This window comes from Cetorhinus maximus, chromosome 2 (genome assembly GCF_964194155.1).
Source record: "Cetorhinus maximus chromosome 2, sCetMax3.hap1.1, whole genome shotgun sequence".
NCBI classification, from domain to species: Eukaryota; Metazoa; Chordata; class Chondrichthyes; order Lamniformes; family Cetorhinidae; genus Cetorhinus; species Cetorhinus maximus.
In genome coordinates, this window is record NC_135880.1 from 186,444,382 (window position 1) to 186,465,071 (window position 20,690).

General features: G+C 43.2%; 1 protein-coding gene across 2 annotated transcripts in view; it reads left to right on the forward strand.

Moving 5' to 3' along the window:
- The window catches only part of prdm10 (PR domain containing 10), a 200,775-nt gene that overhangs the window by 156,481 nt on the left and 23,604 nt on the right, over window positions 1–20,690 (forward strand). For both annotated transcript variants that reach the window (XM_078530687.1, XM_078530696.1), the window contains 4 exons: window positions 5,438–5,617; window positions 8,735–8,845; window positions 11,409–11,609; window positions 18,134–18,295. In XM_078530687.1, the coding sequence (XP_078386813.1) occupies window positions 5,438–5,617; window positions 8,735–8,845; window positions 11,409–11,609; window positions 18,134–18,295 (654 nt within the window). The remainder of the gene's footprint in view (window positions 1–5,437; window positions 5,618–8,734; window positions 8,846–11,408; window positions 11,610–18,133; window positions 18,296–20,690) is intronic.

Genomic DNA, 20,690 nt, shown 5'->3' on the forward strand with positions numbered 1-20,690 from the left:
GTGTCGATGAGTTGTTGGAGCTTGCGTTCCTTAGCACTTGAGAGAAAGAGAAAAAGTTTCTTGTTGAGGCGACGGATGAGGCGAAGAATAAAATGAAACTGGGGGCACGCGCAGCTTTGAAAAAGGGTGCGGCGGTGCTGCTGGAGGGAGAGGTTGAGTGTGTTCATATGGCGGCGCATGGCACTGAGTGTGGATCTCAGAATGCGACGGGAACAGCAGTCCGAGAAACGTTTTATGTCCCGGAGATACCTATAATCCTGGGTGGGTTCGAAACAAGAGGGATGGAATTTCAGTTGAAATCCACGTGGGGTGAGTCGGAGACGGAGACAGTCACTGAGAAAGGAGATATGGCTGTGAAAGCGGGTTTTAGTAAACACCTTGTCAAACACCAGGAGAGAAATGGAAAGCAATGAAGGTGAGCAGGGCAGAAGAGACAGGCGGAAATCCTGTCGGAGAACAGAACCATACTTCTTCAGAGAGGGCATTTCTTGAAGAGAGGTGACAGTCAATTAAACACAGAGATAAAAACAAAAAGCTAAAAGCTACTGCGGATGCTGGAAATCCAAAACAAAAACAGAATTACCTGGAAAAACTCAGCAGGTCTGACAGCATCGGTGGAGAAGAAATCAGTCAACGTTTCGAGTCTTCATGAACCTTCGGCAGAACTGAAGCATAGTTAGGAGAAAGATGAAATATAAGCTGGTTTAAGGTGGGGGGGCGGGGGGAGAGAGAGAAGTTGAGGGTGTGGTGATTGTGGAGATAAGCAAGCAGTGATAGGAGCAGATAATCAAAAGATGTTACAGACAAAAGGATCAAAGAGGTGTTGAAGGTGGTGATATTGTCTAAGAAAGGTGCTAATTAAGAATGGAAGACAGGACACTCAAGGTACAGCTCTAGTGGGGGTGGGGTGGAAAGACTAACAAAGCTTTAGTTTTAGATTTAAAAATAATGGAAATAGGTAGGAAAAGAAGAATCTATATAAATTATTGGAAAAAAAAAAGGGAGGGGGGAGAAACGGGGTGGGGATGAGGGGAGGGAGTTTAAGATCTAAAGTTGTTGAATTCAATATTCAGCCCGGAAGGCTGTAAAGTGCCTAGTTGGAAGATGAGGTGCTGTTCCTCCAGTTTGCGTTGGGCTTCACTGGAACAATGCAGCAAGCCAAGGACAGACATGTGGGCAAGAGAACAGAGTGGAGTGTTAAAATGGCAAGCGACAGGGAGGTTTGGGTCATTCTTGCGGACAGACCGCAGGTGTTCTGCAAAGCGGTCGCCCAGTTTGCGTTTGGTCTCTCCAATGTAGAGGAGACCGCATTGGGAGCAACGAATGCAGTAGACTAAGTTAGGGGAAATGCAAGTGAAATACTGCTTCACTTGAAAGGAGTGTTTGGGCCCTTGGACGGTGAGGAGAGAGGAAGTGAAGGGGCAGGTGTTGCATCTTCTGCGTGGACATGGGGAGGTGCCATAGGTGGGGGTTGAGGAGTAGGGGGTGATGGAGGAGTGGACCAGGGTGTCCCGGAGGGAACGATCCCTACGGAATGCCGTCGGGGGGGGTGAAGGGAAGATGTGTTTGGTGGTGGCATCATGCTGGAGTTGGCGGAAATGGCGGAGGATGATCCTTTGAATGCGGAGGCTGGTGGGGTGATAAGTGAGGACAAGGGGGACCCTATCATGTACTAGCAGGCCTTCCGTGACATTACTAACCAAGTTGAAGGTTGGGCATAATGTGAGAAAGGAATGGACTGGCAAAGGAACAATTTGGTTTTGACGAGATAGGAAAGGATTTAAAATAAAGTGGAATTATTCAGTTTATGGCCGGCCTTGTGGGTCTGTGACGTCCTGGTGTTTCTGGCTCCCTCTCCTGGATCTCTGTTACTCTCGGGATTTTTTTTTTGATTCTGGGTGTGCCTTTGCAGTTCCTATGTTCTCTTTCTGACTTCTGGTATTCTGCCTTTTGCCGTTCTCCTTTTGTTGGGAGGAGAATTTTCCTCTGCACCTCCAGCTTTTTTCCACTGCTATGTCCCTTACAGTTCCTTCCCAGCACCACCCCCCACAACTACTGGCCACTCCCCATTCGTTATTGCCCTCTCCATAGGACAGGAATGGGAGTGGGCCATTTAGCCCCTTGAGCTTGTTCTCAACCTACATTACTCCTGACCATCTTTTTTGCTGATAAAAGTTTTGCTGCTGATTTTGAAATTCCTTGTAAGTTTATTTCTATACTCCCTTTGTAGCTCTTATTACCTTTTACGTCACATTTTGCTGTTCTTTGTATCTTTGCCATTTGCCAAATTCAGTGTTTTTTTTGTAGTTTTGTATGCTTTTCCTTTCATGTTATCTTTTACCTCTTTGGTCGTCCATGGCTTGCTTTTAGCAAATCGAGGTCCTGCACCTTAGGGTAGTTTTGTATCATAAATTCCTTCTTGATCATCTCCCACCAGTCATCTATCATTTTACCCATTAACAGATTTCACTGGACAGCCTCTATCCAGTTGCATTTATCATTCCCCATCGACTCCTATTGTAGCTTGATGCCTTTTCGTCTCACGCACCTAAACCCCATCCCATTTTCACTCCTGAATCTTTTGCCCCCTTGTCCACCTCCAGATTCACCTTCATCCCCATATTTTTTTGCATAACTTCTTACTCTGCTTGATGTTTTAATCCCTTACAGAAGCTGAGCATTCCTGGCAGACCCATCCCTAATGTGGATTGCTCGGCTTGGTTGGGGGAGGGAGGGCAGTTGATTCAACCATGTTGCCGTGTGTCTGGAGTCAATAAGAGGCCAGACTGGTTAAGGACAGCAGGTTTGCTTCCCTAAAGGACATTAGTGAACCAGATGGCTTTCATGGTCACCATTACTGGTTGTAGCTTTTCATTCCAGATGTGTTTAATTAACTGAATTTTAGTTCCCTGGCGGGATTGGACTTGTGTGCGTTATTAGCCTAGGCCTTTGGATTACTAGTCCGCTGACTACTATGCTCCTGCACTCCTGAAAGGTATCAGGTGGCAAAAGGAAATGGTGAATGGGAAGCGAATGCATGCACACCACAAATGCCCTTCCCACATCCCCACCTCTTACTAAATCAGGCAATCATCGTTCCCTTTATACTAAGCCTCTATACACCTCGTTCATCACTAATTCACTATTGCCTTCACTCCTATTCTCCCATCTCCTTGGATAGTCCTGGTCCTCTTTGCCCAGTCCCCTGCCCCATCCCCTTCTCTCCAGACCACAGGCAGTCTGGGGCCTGTTGCTTGCTTCAACATGTCTGATGATTGATAGTAAGCTGGCAATTTAATTCCGAAAGTGTTGTGAGAATTATGATATTATGACATTTCGTGTTTTCAGTATTAAACTAACATGGCACTGGCCCACGGTAGCAGCAGTGCAGGAAGTGAGTAGCTCAGTGGCAGGTCAGGATTATGTTAAAAACCTCTTTGCTTTTTCACCCACAGGAAAACTATAGACAATAAAAATAACAAATGGTAATAGATTGGCTCCAGCCCTGCTGAGAGTCATACTGCAGCATCACCCAGTGTGCAGTTACAGCATGACAAACTACTGTTTACACTGGTAACATTGCCATTATAAATGTTTACTTAGGCAACTTCCATTATAATTGACAGCAAGGCATTACCAAAAATTATAGTGACGCATTTATAGTGGGCTAACATGTATGTAAAACTTGTAATTAATACCTTTGTAACTCTCGGTGTCAAGTTTTGAAGTGATAAAGCGATTAAAACGTCAAGCAGGGCAAGAAGTCACGCAAAAACAAAAAAAAAAAAAAAAAATTCTCACTGATACCAGCCATTCCCATAGGAGCTGGAGGAAGCCATTCATCCCTTTGAACCCATTCTGCTATTCAGTGAGATCATGTCTGATCGGTATCCTAGCTTCGTTTACTCGTTGACTTCACATCCCTTCATATTCCTGTCTATCAAAAATCTATTGGTCTCAGGGAGAGAGTTCCATACTTGTATTCAAAGGGACTTCCATATACGTTTTGCATGAGCAAGTGTTTCTTGCTGTCAGTCTGAATTGTTTGGCTCTGATTTTTAAGGTTGTGTCCTTTGTCCTAGACTCCTGCACCAGAGGATGAAGTTTCTATCAGTTCCTCTCTTTCCTGTTCTGTCATGGTGCTTTTTAAATCTGGTAATGGTCCCAAATAGTGTTCCCTCTAAACTGCATGGGTGCACAATCGAGTGGAAATCAGGAGTATGCAATGCAGGAAATAAACAGGCTGCACACAAGCAACAGACATTTAAGATGCATGGCTGTGCACCAATCTTAAAGGGACCATGTAGTGCAACAAGAAGGACGCACACAGCAAACAGAAATTAGATAGGACATTAGACTCAAGGTTTGTGACTGGAACCCTTATGTTTATTTAAGACTGGATTAATATAATCTGTTTTAGTATCACATGATTTGAATGTACACTTAATCAGTGACCCAGGCCTTAAATCAATACTTGGTTTATTTTAATAAGCCCTGTATGGTATGAAAAAGCACATTGCATTAACTCTCAAACTTAGCTGAGCAGCGCTTCACAAACTAATGAAAATACTGCATGCTGCAGTTTCGAAGCTGCCTGAGCTCTTCTGCAGGGTGGCCTTAAATCTGACTCCCTGTGCTGGTCATGCTGATCATCATGACCTGACTTACCTGGAACCTGGCTGACTGGGAGCAGTCAGAATCTGTCCCAGGAGCAATGGGGCAGGTGGAGGGTGCTCTTTGCCCTCTTCAGGAGCAAAGGTAGGGGGCCCCTGGCCCTCCCTTAGAGAAGACAGTGGGGAGAAGCTCCCCACCCTCTCTGGGAGCCAAGCTCAATGGGCTCCCAGAAACAGTTGGCGGGAGACTTCTCAACCTCCAGAAAAGAGACAGGCCAGGGGATCCCTGATCCCATGGCCAGTAGACCACATCTGCCACTGGCTAATTGAGCTGTCAGTCCCACAGCTAGAAACTGCCCTCGGAGCAGCTGCCTCACGAATGCAGTTTTAACATGTTGAAATTGTCAGAGAATAAAATGTAATTGTGAAATGCTGATTTTTCCTTAAAATATTAAACACACAGTTAGCTAACACTTTAAGCTTTGAATTGCCCTAATAATTTTCACTTGTGAAGACCAGCAAGCCAATGCATCGTGCCAAGATTCTCTGCCTTTCACTGTGAATGGCAGGAACATTACAGCAAGCCCCAGCACTGATCCTTAAACTCCCTTTGAGGAATATCCTGACTGACCCCAGGTCATTAACCCCTCACATGCTGTCTCCAGGATGAAGAGTAGAAATTAATTATTCAACACCGGTAAAGTACTTTTCTGTCAAACTGGTTTGAACTGAAATGTCTTCTGATGTGAAAGTTATGCATCTATCTGTTTGTCTAATACATTGACCTCAAGTGTTGATCGGTGTTCTGTCTGTTTTGTTGATAGAGGAAGGACAAGTTGAAAGAGCACATGCAACGGATGCACAATCCTGAACGGGAGGCCAAGAATGCTGGCCGCATCCACAAGTCCAAGCCTTTCAAACCTAAGATCCCTTCCACTGACTATGAGAGCTTCATGTTCAAGTGCCGTGCCTGCATGATGGGCTTTCGGAGGCGTGGGATGCTGGTCAGTGCTGGAACTTGATTAATTATTTAACCAGTGTTTGCTCTGTGAAGCTGTGTAACTTGGCACCTGCTGTTCACCTGTTGCAGTTAGTTGTGTAACTGGATCGTAACTTACTTTGCACCTTTGGGTTACATACCCAGATGCTAAAGCTGGAACCGTCCTGACAGACATCATACAAACATAGGAATTAGGAGCAGGAGTAGGCTGATCACGGCTGATCTGATTGTAACCTCAACTTCACCCCCAATAACCTTTCACCCACTTGTTAGGTATCAAACAACAGAATCATGTTTTTTTTTGTAATATATTTTGTGAGTGTTACTGTGTAAATATTGGCAGGATGGGATGTGCCTAAAATGCAGGTGTTGACCAGTGATTAGTTGAAACAGCCCCTGTCAATACTAATGTGTTTATCCAGAAACAAACAGTGCTCAAGGATTGGAAAGTAGCTGCCAAAACTCCATCATTAAAAAGAGAATAGGAATATCCCAGGAAAAAACAAACCGGGGAGTTTAACATTTGCTATGTGTAAGGTATTGGAAGGAGGAGATGGAGGCATTGGGCATGATTTCTGGGAGGGCGCGACTGCTTCTTCAGGAAAAATCACTCCCGCTGTTGAGAGGAGGTTTGATGGGTGCTATGTATTAAGGTTTCAGCAAGACCTTTGATGCTGTGCCACACCAGGGCGTAACCAGCAAGGTCAGGCAACATGGAACAGGAGCAAAAGCAAAATACTGTGAATTCTGGAAAATTGAAATAGAAACAACAAATGTTGGAAGCACTGAGCAGGTCAAACAGCATCTGTGGAGAGAGAAACAGAGTTAATGTTTCATCAGACTGCAGAAGGTTAGAAATGTAATAGGGTTTGAGCAAGTGAAAAGGGGGAGGGTTGGGAAAAGGGAAGGTCTGTGATAAGTTAGATGACAGGAGAGTTTAAATGACAAGAGTAGTGGTAGTGCAAGGGCAAAGGAGTGGTGAAGGGACACGTAAAGGAACAAAAGATATCTAGAGGCGGTACGAATGGCAGAATGATGAACAGCTGAAAACAAAGAAAGGGAAAACAAGGTAGTTTACCAAAACCTTCAAAGAGAAAGGAAATAAAATGGCAGCATAGGTACGGTCTGAAATTTCTGAACTCAATGTTGAGTCTGGAAGGCTGTAAAGTGCCTAATCAAAAGATATGGTGGTGTTCCTCGAGCTTGCATTGAGCTTCAGCAGAACACTGCAGGAGGACAGAGATGTCAGCGTGAAAGCAAGATGGAGAATTAAAATGACAGGCCACTGGAAGCTCAGGGTCATGCTTGTGGACTGAACAGAGGTGTTCCGCACAGCAGTCACCTAATCTGTATTTAATCTCCCAAATGTAGAGCAGTATGCTAAACTGGAAGAAGAATAGATAAATCACTGCTTCACCTGGATGGAGTGTTTGAGCCTTGTATGGTGAGGAGAGAGGAAGTAAAAGGACAGGTGCTACATCTTGTATCCCTGCATGGAAAGGTGGCATAGAAAGGGGAGGGGATTTTGTTGGTAATTGAGTAACAGACCAGGGTGCGGTGGAATGAACAGTCACTTCAGAATGCTGAAAGGGGAGCAGAAGGTGAGTGTGAAGGCTGGTGGGGTAGAATATGAGGACAAGGGTAAGATGAAGGGAAGCCTATCCTGATTCTTAAGGGATAGGGGTGAGAGCAGAACTGTGGGAAATGGGACGGATACAGTCACGATGGGCGAAACCCCTGTGGTGGTTTGAGGAAATAAGACATATCATTGGTATGGAAGGTTGCATCATCAGACCAAATGTGAAGGAAATGGAGAAACTGGGAGAATGCAGGAAACAGGATGTGAAGAAGTTGGTCGAGGTAGCTTTGGGAGTTTGTAGACTTAGTGAACATTTGTTGATTGCCCCTATTTGGAAATGGAGATAGAGAAGTCAAGGAAGGGAAAATGGAAGTTGGGGATTATAAGGTTGGAGGCTGTAGTGCGAAGATCTCCAGAGGAGATGAGGTCGTTGGCAGTCCTGTAGACGATGACTTGATGTTTGGTAGTGGGGCTCTGGGAAGGTAAAGGATAATGTCAGAGAGCTGGCTTTCAGCCTCTGCAAGGTAGAAGTCAGTCTGCGAGATAACATCAGCACCATCCTTGTCAGCAGGTTTGATGATAATATTAGGGTTGAACCTAACAAAGTGCAGCTTAACACGCGACCCTGAAAGTGGACCTGAGGATTGCTGCATTGTTGAAGGTGCCATTCTTGAGGTGAAGTGTTGGAAGCTGTGGCCGCCTGACTGTTCCATTGGTTCACATGGATGTTAGAGATCAATTGATTATTTAAAGAGGAACAGGGTTTTGTCAGTTATCTAAGCCAACACCACCAAAAACAGATTCAGTGTTCACCCATTTTATAGTTGTTTGTGGAAGGTTATTTAGACCGAATGGCTACACTGTAATTGAATTGCTTGTGTGAAACTTTGAGATGTTCCCATATGATGAGCGTGATACAGAAAGAACTCGAAATTCAGCTGACTTATAGTTTTAACTATTGCTATGGGAGAGTTTTAAGATGGCAGATAGATTTCTCTGATGGGGTGAAACTGCCTCACATAAAGACATTGGATCAAGTGAATCGTCAGGCATGATTGGAAAAGTCCAGGCTGCAATATCATTAAAAAAAAGTGTTTCATTTCATTGCCCTCCTATTTGAAGCCATACATTCTGTATAAACAGAGCAGTTGATGCTACACACACCAATGCCATAACCTGTCCTGTCTCTACAGGTGCTGAGTCACCTACTGTCTAGCTCCAGCGTTTACCATTTCAGATTTCCAACATTTGCAGTTTTCCTTTGAGCTCATCTCCTGCTCTCACTGATCAATGAGAACTGTTTTTTGGGAATTAGCTGCCAAGAGGGAAATTAATAGAACAATGTCTAGAAAATGAAAGAATATTGATCATCATTTCTCAACCCATTACCAGAGAAAACTTGCTGGTGCATAGATAGATTGCACATTCCATAATTTTAGACCTGGACTTCAGAAGATATGTACAGAGATGGGTTATACGTGGAGCACAGATTGTCATAAAGGTGCATTTTTATTTTCTCATGATGCTTGTTCTGTTTTTCAGGTGAATCATTTGTCAAAAAGACACCCAGATATTAGGATAGACGATGTGCCAGAGTTAACATTGCCCATCATTAAACCAAACAGGGACTATTACTGCCAGTACTGTGACAAGGTAAGAACAGGGCAGGTGTGGCTACTGATAGTAATGTGACAGGGCAGTGTGCATTGGTAAGGAGAAGGCAGGAGTGATTTCTGCCAATACTGGGACAAGGGAAGGACATCCCCTTCTCCCCCGCCCACCCCATCCACCAATTTTTCATGTCCCTTGCATTGTTAGTTGCAGTATGCTGGCAGTGATTCCAAACCCTAACCCTTGGGATATGTCATTAGTTATATCTGCTAACATGAGAAACTGTCTATGGAACCACTTCATCTTCAGGTATGCAGTGAGGTCACACAGGGTTGGTATTAGGAGCATTGTTTTTTTGTTGTATATAAATGACCTGGACTTTGGTATAGGGAGTAAAGTTTAGGTTTGTGGATAATATAAAACTCGTCAATTGAGTGGGAACTGAGCAGGATGACAGCAGACTTCAGGAAGAGATGTATAGACTAGTGAAATGAGCAGGTACATAGCAGATGAAATTTAATGTGGGTAAATGTGAAGTGGTGCAATTTGGCAGGAAAGACATGGAGGGGCAGTATAATTTAACTGGTACAAAAGCAGATGACACCTGGGGTGCATATTCGCAAATCACTGAAGTTGGCAGGCAGGTTGATGAAATGTTTGAGAAAGTGTATGGGATGCAAATGCACTGGGATGCATTGAACGCAAAAATAAGGCAATCGTGCTAAACCATTAAAAATTAAAGATTTCAACAGGAATATTGTGTGCCATTCTGGGCACCACATTTTAGGAAGAATGTCAAGGCTTTGAAGAAGGTGCAAAGGTGGTTTACCAGGATGATACAGGACCTCAGTTAAATTGAAAGATTGAATGAGATGAGATTGTTCTCCTTAAAGCAGAGAAGCTTAGAGAAAGACCGAATAGAGGATTCCAAATTATTAGGGGTTTTGATAACACAAGTAGAAGAAACTGTGGGTCAGTAATCAGAGATCATACGTTTAGAATAATTGGCAGAAGAATTAGAGGGGAATTGAAGAGAAACTTTTTCCAAGAGGGTTGTTTAATATCTGGAACTGATTAGCTGAAGGGTGGAGGAAGCAAATTTAATAGAAATTTTAAAATGCAGCTGAACAAATACTTGAAGAAAACTCAATTGCCGGGCTATGGGGGCAAAAGGTTGGGTGGCGGACAAAATCAGACAGTTCCTTTAGAGTCAGCGCAGGCACAAAGAGATGAATGATGAGCTCCTATGCTGTAAGTTTTTATGATTCAATATCATGAGAGCTCAGTCTTGACCAGCACTCTATCGTGTGCCACCTTATCAAAGCAAACTCAGTAATTCCTTCTTAAAACGTAAGGGACCGGAAAGTATGACAATTACGTTACCATATTAACAGCAGTCCTTTCCAAATACTTATTATTATGGCAGTGAACAGCTTTCCAACTATTATTGTGAAGCAAAGTGACAGAGTTACCTAGTTTATTGTTTATAGACTTTAACCTTGCATGTCAACTGTGGCACAGTTGGCAGCACTTTCACCCCTGAGTCACAAGGTTGTGGGTTCAAGGCCTACTCCAGGCTTTGAGCTCAAAAATCTAGGTTGTAATTTCAATACAGTACTGAGGGAGTGCTTCACTGTTGGAGAGCCTTTTGTCTTTTGGATAGCTGGGGAGTCTTTCAGATGAGATGTTAAACTGAGGCCCCATCTGGCTGCTCTGATGTATGCAATAGATCCCATGGCACTACTTTGAAGAAGAGCAGGCATCCTGGTGTCTAGGCCGATATTAATCACTCAAGGTCAGAAAAAAACGGGTTATCTGGTCATTATCACATTGCTGTTTTTGGAGCTTGCTGTATGTAAATCAGCTGCTGTTTTTCCACATTACAATAGTGACTACACTTTGTTTGCTATAAAGCACTTTGAGACGCCCAGTGGTTGTAAAAAGTGTAATGTGAATGCAGGCCTTTATCTTTGTTTCATAGATGTGACATTCCAATTCCTTGATAGAATTCCGAGTTTGGAAAAATGTTGAATTATCACCAGCTTTGTCTTCTAGAATTATATGTCTTCTCCACCTAATTATGTCTCAGTCCCTTGAATTGAAAAGATTATACCAAGATTACACCAATACTGGCTGATACTTCCTGCACCCTCGTTTCTATTCTCTCTCTCCTCTCACTGTCCTCTTAGTTTTCACAGTGATGATATGAACTAAAACTGGAAAGTACGCATTTGAATGATAATGTGGTGTGCCGAGTCCCACCCAGACTGACTCCTGTCCCTGGGGCAAGTGCCGAGTCCCACCCAGATTGACCCCATCCCTGGGACAAGTGCCGAGTCTCACCCAGACTGACCCCATCCCTGGGGCTGGGGCCAGGGCCGGGTCGGGTCCCACCCGGACTGACCCCCGTCCATGGGGCCAGGTCCTGCATGATGACATGATCTTGTAATACAGCTTGTAGCTCTGCAACTGCTTTAATGGGGTTCCTTAACAGGTCAAGTTTCTTAAAAGTGAAAGCTGTTGGATGGAGTTGTGTGTTGTAGGGGAAATGTTTAGGATATGTTGGATTGTATCTGTGGAATTAATTTAGGATTTTCTTTTATAGGTGTACAAGAGTGCCAGTAAACGTAAAGCCCATATCCTGAAGAACCACCCAGGGGCTGAGCTTCCTCCAAGTATCCGCAAACTGCGACCTGCAGCTCCAGGGGAGCCTGATCCGATGCTGAGCACACACACACAGCTGAAAGGCACCATCGCCACGCTCCCAGTCTGTTGTCCACACTGCTGTAAACAATACAGTAGCAAGGTGTGCGTTCTCAAGCAGTGCCATGATTCTGGGGACAGTGCACAACTGGCACATACTTTTTAAATCAGCGCTAGTGTAGAACTTAGTGATGGTCACTGGGGGGTGAAGTTACTCTGCTCTGAAGCTGTAATAGCTTCAGATTGAAAGGTTACTTGCTGACCTTTTCAAGCTTACTTTTTCTTTTCATTGATATTTTTGTCATTTTTAGAAACCGGGAATAGAAAATCATTTCGAACAAAATATAATTTAAAAAAACAGCAAAACAAATCAGATCGGGAAATATTCAAAATGCCATTTAAAAGTGAGCCTCTGGCTGGAATATCCCATGAAGGGACAGGAAGGAGAAGCAATCAGCAACTGGAAGCTTTCCACCCAAGAGGAAGGTGTTTAGGGCTGGGTGGGGGTAATATTCCATGGGCCAGCATAGGCGTACTTTACCAAACACTGCTCCTAATCCAAGCCATGGCAGCTGTGGGCCCAACTTTTGAAGGCAAAGAGCAGTGGCTCAGTTCCAAGGGCAGCTTTACTTAGGAGCTATTTGTCCTATTGTGCAATGAACAAAGTAAGACAGCTTGGTTGGAAATGGCATCTGTTTTCTTGTTCTATTCATTTTGTTAAACACCAGATTACAGACAGCAGCTGTAGCAACTGCAGAATCAGATCTTTAACGAGAGATCACACAACATGATTCAATATGCAAATGAGTCTTTATTGAGCTCATGATTCACTCTGAAAATGCAGGTACATCACACTCCACAATTCAGTATGACTGCAACATGTAATGGTTTACCCACAATTCATACCAATTCTACCTTTGATCTCTACATTTCATGCATGCTATCATTAAATCATAATACATCAAAAGACACACAGAAGCGACATCAAAAATAACACCATGCAGCCAGGAGGATGCACTTAGTTTATTTTAATCTCTGTTAATCATTCTATTACCATGGTTACTTGATCCATTTAAGCTCTTCCAATGACTTTATAATTAAAAACACAATGAACAGACCATCTTCACCAGGACTATTAAGACATGGATGAAAGACCTTTACTCATTTCTTCAGATCCTCATCCCTACCTTAAACCTGTTTCACAATACATCTCTCATCAGCAGAAAGCTGTTTTAACTCACAAACAGCCCAAGACATTGAGGTATGCAGGTAATGTGAACCCACATTATCACTGCATCAATCTGCTGAACCCAGGATATAGCTTTAAATTCCCAAGGGCGGGCGAGGAAGCTAGAGCTCCCCAGATGATTAAAGCTATTGGGATTAAATTGAAACAGAACCAGGAAGTTTCTGATAAATGTCAGCTTTATAATATGGTAGAAAATCAGGCTGAGTCCAAAGTGCAGGGAATGGAAAAGGAAGCAAGAGGAGCAAAGAGAAGGGGATTTACGCATGGAGACAGGGCACATGAGAGAGGTACGAAATGAGTACTTTGCTTCAGTCTTTACCAAGGAAGAAGATGCTATCAAAATCATAGTGTCAGAGGTATTGAGACAGTGACTAGGCTGAAAATTATTAAAGAGGAGGGATCTGAGAACACTGAAAGAAGTAAGGGTGGAAATTGCAGAGGCAGTGGCCATAATTTTCCAATCCTCCTTAGACTCAGGGGTGGTGCCAGTGGTTTGGAGAATTGGAAATGTTACACCCTTGTTCAAAAAAGGGATGCAAGGATAGGCCTAACAACTACACACCAGTCAGTTTCACCTCAGTCGTGGGGAAGCCTTTAGAAATGATAATCAGGGCAAAATTAATAGGTAAATGTGAACTAATTAAGCAAAGCCAGCATCAATTTGTTAAGGGCAAATTGTTGTTAACTAGCTTGCTTGAGTTTTTGATGAGGTAATAGAGTGTTGATGATGGTAAAGCAGTTGATGTAGTGCACACAGACTTCCAAAAGGTATTTGATAAAGTGCCACACATCAGACTTACGAGAAAAGCTATAGCTCCGGCAATAAAAGGGATAGTAGCAGCATGGATACGACGTTGGCTGAGCGATAGGAAACGGGGAGCAGTGATGAAGGATTGTTTTTCAGACTAGAGGGCAGTATGGAATGGAGTTCCCCAGGGCTCGATGTTAGGACCCTTACTTTTCTTGATATATCTCTGACCTAGACCTTGGTGTAGCAGAACACAATTTCAAAATTCACAGATGACACAAAACCTGTAAGTATTGTGAACTGTGAGGAGGATAGTGATAGGACTTCAAGAGGGCATAGACAGGCTGGTGGAATGGCAGATGAAATTTAACGTGGAGAAGTGTGAAGTGATACATTTTGGCAGGAAGAATGAGGAGAAGCAACTTAAAATAAAGGATACAAATTCTAAAGGGAGTGCTGGAGCAGAGGGACCTGGTGGTATATGTGCATAAATCATTGATGGTGGCAGGGCAGGTTGAGAAAACGGTTAATAAAACTTATGGGATCCTGACTTTGTAAGTGGAGGTGTAGAGTACAAAAGCAGGAAAGTTATGATGAATCTTTAAAAAGCACTGGTTTGGTCTTAACTGGAGCATTGTGTCAAATTCTGGGTAGCACACTTTAGGAAAGATGTAAAGCCTATTGGAGAGGGAACAGAAAAGATTTAATGGAATGGTTCCGGAGATGAGAGACTTCCGTTGCATGGGTAGATTGGCAAAACAAGGAATGTTGTCCTTTGAGAAGAAAAGGCTGAGAGGTGATTTGATCTAGGTGTTCAAAATCAGAGTAGATAGGATGTAGATTGGTGGAAGAGTTGAGAACCAGAGGACATTGATTTCAGATGATGGTTGAAAGAACCAGTAGCAACATGAGAAAAAAACATTTTTATGCAACAAATGGTTAGGGTCTAGAATGCACTGCCTGAAAGTGTGGTGGAGGCAGATTTAGTCATGGCTTTCAATGAGAGCTTTAGATATTTTACAGATGAGTTTTATTGAGAGTCAGGATATTGGAGGATCAGTTTCGATGGAAATGTTAGGGTATTACAGAAATGGGTTTCAATAGGAGCTAAAAGTTACTGGAGAGATTGGCAATGAGGGAGAGTTGAAGGTACTGCAAGGATGGTGTTGAAGAAAGAATTGACAATGGAGAGTTAAGGGATTGGCAATGATGGGAGAGTTGATAGTGGAGGGATTGCCGATGTTGGATAAGTTATTGTACTGGGTGAGGGTAAAATTGAAAGTACTAGGTGGATAGATGTGACAACAACAGTGACGTCAAAGAAATGCCACTAATGTGGTTGACTCTTAATTGCTCTCTGAAATGGCCTAGCAAGCCACTCAGTACAAGGGCAATTAGGGATGGGCAACAAACGCTAGCCTTGCCAGTGACACTCACATCCCATGAAAGAATAAAAAAACATGCTTAGTAATTACTTGGCTTCATTATTTGCAGTTCAGGAAGAAGCCAGAATGTCTGACATTTCAGGGAAACTTTAGGGTCAGGGACTCCCAAAATTAATATAAATATAATAACAGTAATGAAGAAGATCATGGTACTGAAGGAAACTGGGTTGGCACATGAAGAAAATAAACTTGCACAGCAATGGGGATAGTGTGGGGGAATGTTATTGATTGGATTGCTCCAAGGAGAGCTGGTCTTGTCTCTATGGGGCAAGTGGCCTCTTCCTGTGTCTTCTTGACTCTTAAGGCTGAAGAATGAAAAATCCCCAAGATCTGGCAGTTTTCATCCCAGGCTTTCAATGAATGTTGGAGAGAACATTGCAGATGTCCTAACGTTAATCTTCGAAAGTTGTCCTGATTCGAGAATGATCCTTTTAGATTGGAAACTTGCACATGTCACTCCCTGAAGGGTGAGATAGGAAAACCAGGGAATTGTAGAGCAGTTAGCCTAACACCTGTTCTCAGAAATTACTCGAGTCTGTAATTAAGTGTGACTACAAGTATGAACATTTTCAGCTGATGGAAGATTCGTATGGATTTGTCAGGTCGGTCAAGCCTGACGAACTTGATTTAAATTTGTTGAAGATGTAATTAAAGTGGTGGACAGGGGAATCTGTATAGTGGTTACTTATATGAATTTCCAGAAGGCACTGGATGAATGCTAAAGTTAAAGCTCATGGAATTGAAGACAAATTATTGACTGAGTTAGGAAATTAGCTTAATGGCAGGAGGGTAGAGATTAAGGCAGGTACCCCAATTGGCGGGATGTGCCTATTGGTGTCCCACAAGGATCTGTGTTGGAGCCTCGACTATTGACCATATTGATTAATGACTTAGATGATGGGCTACAAAGCCACATATCCAAGTTTCACAATGACACACTGGTGGTATTGTAAGCAGTGAGATATAGAAGCATAAAATTGCAAAGATATATTAATAGATTAAGTGAATGGGCAACATTGTGGAACATGCTCAGTGGGCTAAATGGTCCACTGCTCCTATGTTTCTTTTCAGACTTGCATGGTTCTTATATTTTATTGGTTTAGTGAGAGGGAGGAACTGAAAGAAATCAGTATTAGTAGGGAAATGGTGTTGGAGAAATTGATGTGAATGAAGGCCGATAAATCCCCAGGGCCTGATAATCTACATCCCAGACTACTTAAGGAAGTGGCCCTAGAAATAGTGGATGTATTGGTGGTCATCTTCTGAGATTCTATAGACTCTGGAACAGTTCCTACAGATTGGAGGGTAGCTAATGTAACCCCACTATTTAAAAAGGGAGGTAGAGAGAAAACAGGGAATTATAGACCAATCAGCCTGACATCAGTAGTGGGGAAAATTCTAGAGTCCATTATAAAAGAGTTAATAGCTGAGCACTTGGAAACAGTAGCAGAATCGGACAGAGTCAGCATGAATTTACGAAAGGGAAATCATGCTTGACAAATCTATTGGAATTTTTTGAGAATGTAACTAGTAGAGTTGTTGAGGGGGAGACAGTGGAAGTGGTTTATTTGGACTTTCAAAAGGCTTTCGACAAAGTCCCACATAAGAGATTAGCGTGTAAAATTAAAGGGCATGGGATTGGGGGTAGTGTATTGAGATGGATAGAAAACTGGTTGGCAGAGAGGAAACAAAGTAGGAATAAACGGGTCTTTTTCCAAATGGCAGGCAGTGACTAGTGGGGTACTGCAGGGATCGGTGCTGGGACCCCAGTTATTTACAATATATATTAATGATTTAGATGAGGGAGCTAAATGTAATATCTCGAAATTTGCAGATCACACAAAGCTGGGTGGGAGGGTGAGCTGCGAGGAGGATGCAGAGATGCTTCAATGTGATTTGGACAAGCTGAGTGAGTGGGCAAATGCATGGCAGATGCAGTATAATGTGGATAAATGTGAGGTTATTCACTTTGGTAGCAAAAACAGGAAGGCAGATTACTATCTAAATGGCTATAAATTGAGAGAGGGGAATGTGCAACGAATGTCCTCGTACACCAGTCGTTGAAGGTAAGCATGCAGATGCAGCAGGCGGTAAAGAAGGCAAATGGTTTGTTGGCCTTCATAGCGAGAGAATTCGAGTACAGGAGCAGGGATGTCTTGCTGCAATTATACAGGGCCTTGGTGAGACCACACTTGGAATACTGTGAGCAGTTTTGGTCTCCTTATCTGAGGAAGGATGTTCTTGCTATAGAGGGAGTGCAGCAAAGGTTTACCAGACTGATTCCTGGGATGGCGAGACTGACATATGAGGAGAGATTGAGTCGGTTAGGATTATATTCACTGGAGTTCAGAAGAATGAGGGGGGATCTCATAGAAACCGATAAAATTCTAACAGGACCAGACAGGGTAGATGCAGGAAGGATGTTCCTGATGGTGGGGGAGTCCAGAACCAGGGGTCACAGTCTGAGGATACGGGTAGACCATTTAAGACTGAGATGAGGAGAAATTTCTTCTCCCAGAGAGTGGTGAGCCTGTGGAATTCGCTGCCACAGAGAGTAGTTGAGGCCAAAACATTGTATGCTTTCAAGAAGGAGTTACATATAGCTCTTAGATCAAAGGATATGGGGAGAAAGCGGGAGCAGGCAATTGAGTTGGATGATCAGCCATGGTCATAATGAATGTTGGAGCAGGCTCGAAGGGTCAGATGGCCTACTGCTGCTCCTTGTTTCTATGTATACCTCCAAAACAAAGAAGGAACTTGCATTTGTAGATTGCTTTTCACATCTTCAGAGTGTTCAAGTCCAAAATTTGCTTTTGAATGTAGTCAGTTTTAATGAAGTCAGTCTATTTTAGTGATTTTGGTTGAGGGATGCTCAGGAGAACTCTCTCTCTCTCCAGATAGTGTCGTGGGAATTTTTTTTTTCTATCCAGCTGTGCTCTCAGGTAGCACCAAGATTTAATGTCTCAAATGTCTGCGCAAGAAAGCATAACATTGGCACTGCAAATGTGCAGGAGCTATGGGGTTTACAGGATTGCTCCAAGTGTGGGGGCATGAGCCATTGTAGGTATATCTGTGCACCTCTGTCTGCACAGGAGCAGATTACATTTGCAGTGTGTGAAAGGTGATGATAGTGAAAGGACTATGATGATTTCTGTTCTAAATAACTGCATTTGTCGTGTTTCCAGGCAAAAATGGTGCAACATATCCGCAAAAAACATACAGATGTTCTGCAAGAGAATCCAAATGCACTGCAGACACTTCCTGCACAAACACCGATTGTGGCCACTGTTATCAGTGCAGCACCGACTGTTGTGAACACAGATGGCTCTACTGGAGACACAATTGTGGTGAGGACAAGACATGAGTTCTTAACTACTAATCTGGGACAACCAGGGAATTCACAGCAAGTCTGCTAGTCTGTCAGAGAGAAAGAGGCAGAGGCAGGGCAGGGCAGGGAGAGGTGGGAACAGACAGGAGTGCAAAGGCAGAGTGGGAGGGGCACACAGACAAATAGAAAGAGAGCAAGACAGTTAGCTCATTCCCTCTGAGGGAAAATGGCATTAGCTGGAATTCTCACTGTCAGTTAGAAGCATCTTTAGAAATTAGAAGCTATTGTGCAGTCCCATCCTATCTGGACTTGGTACCATTTGCAAGTCCAACCTGTTGTAATCTCCTGAAGGAAGCAACGCCCTTCAGAAACTGGTGAGGCATTGAGTGGGACAAGTGCCTCAGCCATCTTACTAAACTTTCAGCTGGAGGTTAATCCAAGCCATTAAGAACAAATTTAATTTATCAGCTGCATTGCCAGGTCCTGGCTGGGCTAAAATCCAAGACTGCACCCACAGACCATCAGTCAAAGGCATGACCATTCAGGTTAGAAAGTCCTATAGTCAGCAGAGGGGCTCCAATTAGTCTCATTGCTCTGAACTAAAGGATAGTTAAAACATCTGTCAGGGGTCCCATTCCTGATCACTATCACTCTGAGCAAGCGTGCTTGTGTAGCTATCAGGTGAAGACAGGATCAGGTTTAGTTGTTCTCATTCCCACCATCTGGGTGCTTGACAGCACTGTCTGTGGAATCCCCTCTCCACTTGGAAACTGCTTGAAGAACAATAGCCCAGTAGATGTCATTGAGGGAAATTCTATATGCTGGAGATGCTTTTCATTAGCAGCTGTGGAGAAAATGAGATTGAATTCAGTAGCTTGTTAAGGCTGCTTACTCACTGAGATTGGCAAAACCTGACAATGCTGTTCATATTCAGTACAACTAACTGTGGATTACCTACCACATAAAGTCAGAACAGCTGTGGGTCACAGCGCACACTCAGTACAACAGTTTGCTTTTGCTCATGAGATAAAAACAAAAAGCTAAAAGCTACTGCGGATGCTGGAAATCCAAAACAAAAACAGAATTACCTGGAAAAACTCAGCAGGTCTGGCAGCATCGGTGGAGAAGAAATCAGTTGACGTTTCGAGTCCTCACGACCCTTCGGCAGAACTTCTGCCGAAGGGTCGTGAGGACTCGAAACGTCAACTGATTTCTTCTCCACCGATGCTGCCAGACCTGCTGAGTTTTTCCAGGTAATTCTGTTTTTGTTTTGCTTTTGCTCATGTTCAGTACAGGTGGGTGATGTTTATAAATGTTGTAAAGACTGTTATGATCTTGTGAGACTGTTAACTTTTAAAAAGAAATTTAAACTGTCAGTTATTAATTGAAAGAATTAAGCCAAAGATTTCACGTTTTTAAAAAAAAACTTTTATGATACAAGGATTAAACAAAACAAGTACTACTAATTTAAGAACACACAACACAAGAACTAGGAGCAGGAGTGGGCAATTCAACCCCTCGAGCCTGCCCCGCCATTCATTACATCATGGCTGATCTCATTTCGGCCTCAACTCCAATTTCCCGCCCTCTCCCTATAACCTTTTAACCCGTTACTAATTAAAAATCTGTCTATCTCCTCCTTAAGTTTAATCAGCGTCCCGGCATCCGCTGCACTCTGAGGTAGTGAATTCCACAGATTCACAACCCTTTGAGAAAAGTAATTCCTCCTCATCTCTGATCTAAATCTACCACCTCTTAGCCTAAAACTATGGCCTCTCGTTCTAGAATGCCCCTGAAGGGGAAACATCCGCTCCACATCTACTTTGTCTAGCCCCTTTAGCGTCTTATATACCTCAATTAGATCTCCCCTCATCCTTCTAAACTCTAGTGAGTATAGGCCTAAACTGCTCAATCTCGCCTCATAAGACAATCTCTGGAATCAATCTAGTGAACCTCCTCTGAACCACCTCCAATGCAACTACATCCTTCCTCAAGTAAGGGGACCAAAACTGTGCACAGTACTCCAGGTGCGGTCTCACCAATGCTTTGTATAGTTGCAACAACCCTTCCCTATTTTTATACTCTATTCCTTTAGCAATAAATGCCAAAATTCCATTTGCCTTCCTTATTACCTGCTGTACCTGCATACCTGCTTTCAGCGATTCATGCATGATATATGACACAATATATCTTTTGTAAACACTTCGATTTTTAAACCCAACCCAAAAATCTCAACAGACCACTTCCCGTTCCATTTTTAATTCCACCCAAGAATTCCCCTAAACGTTACAGGATCTTGAGGGTTCCTTCACTTCTCCTGAGACCAAACCAAGGTGTATGACAGCTCTTGGGAATTTACTTTGATTGTCCTCAGCATTCCTGCTATTATCCAAGGCATGAGATTTCTTGGGGCC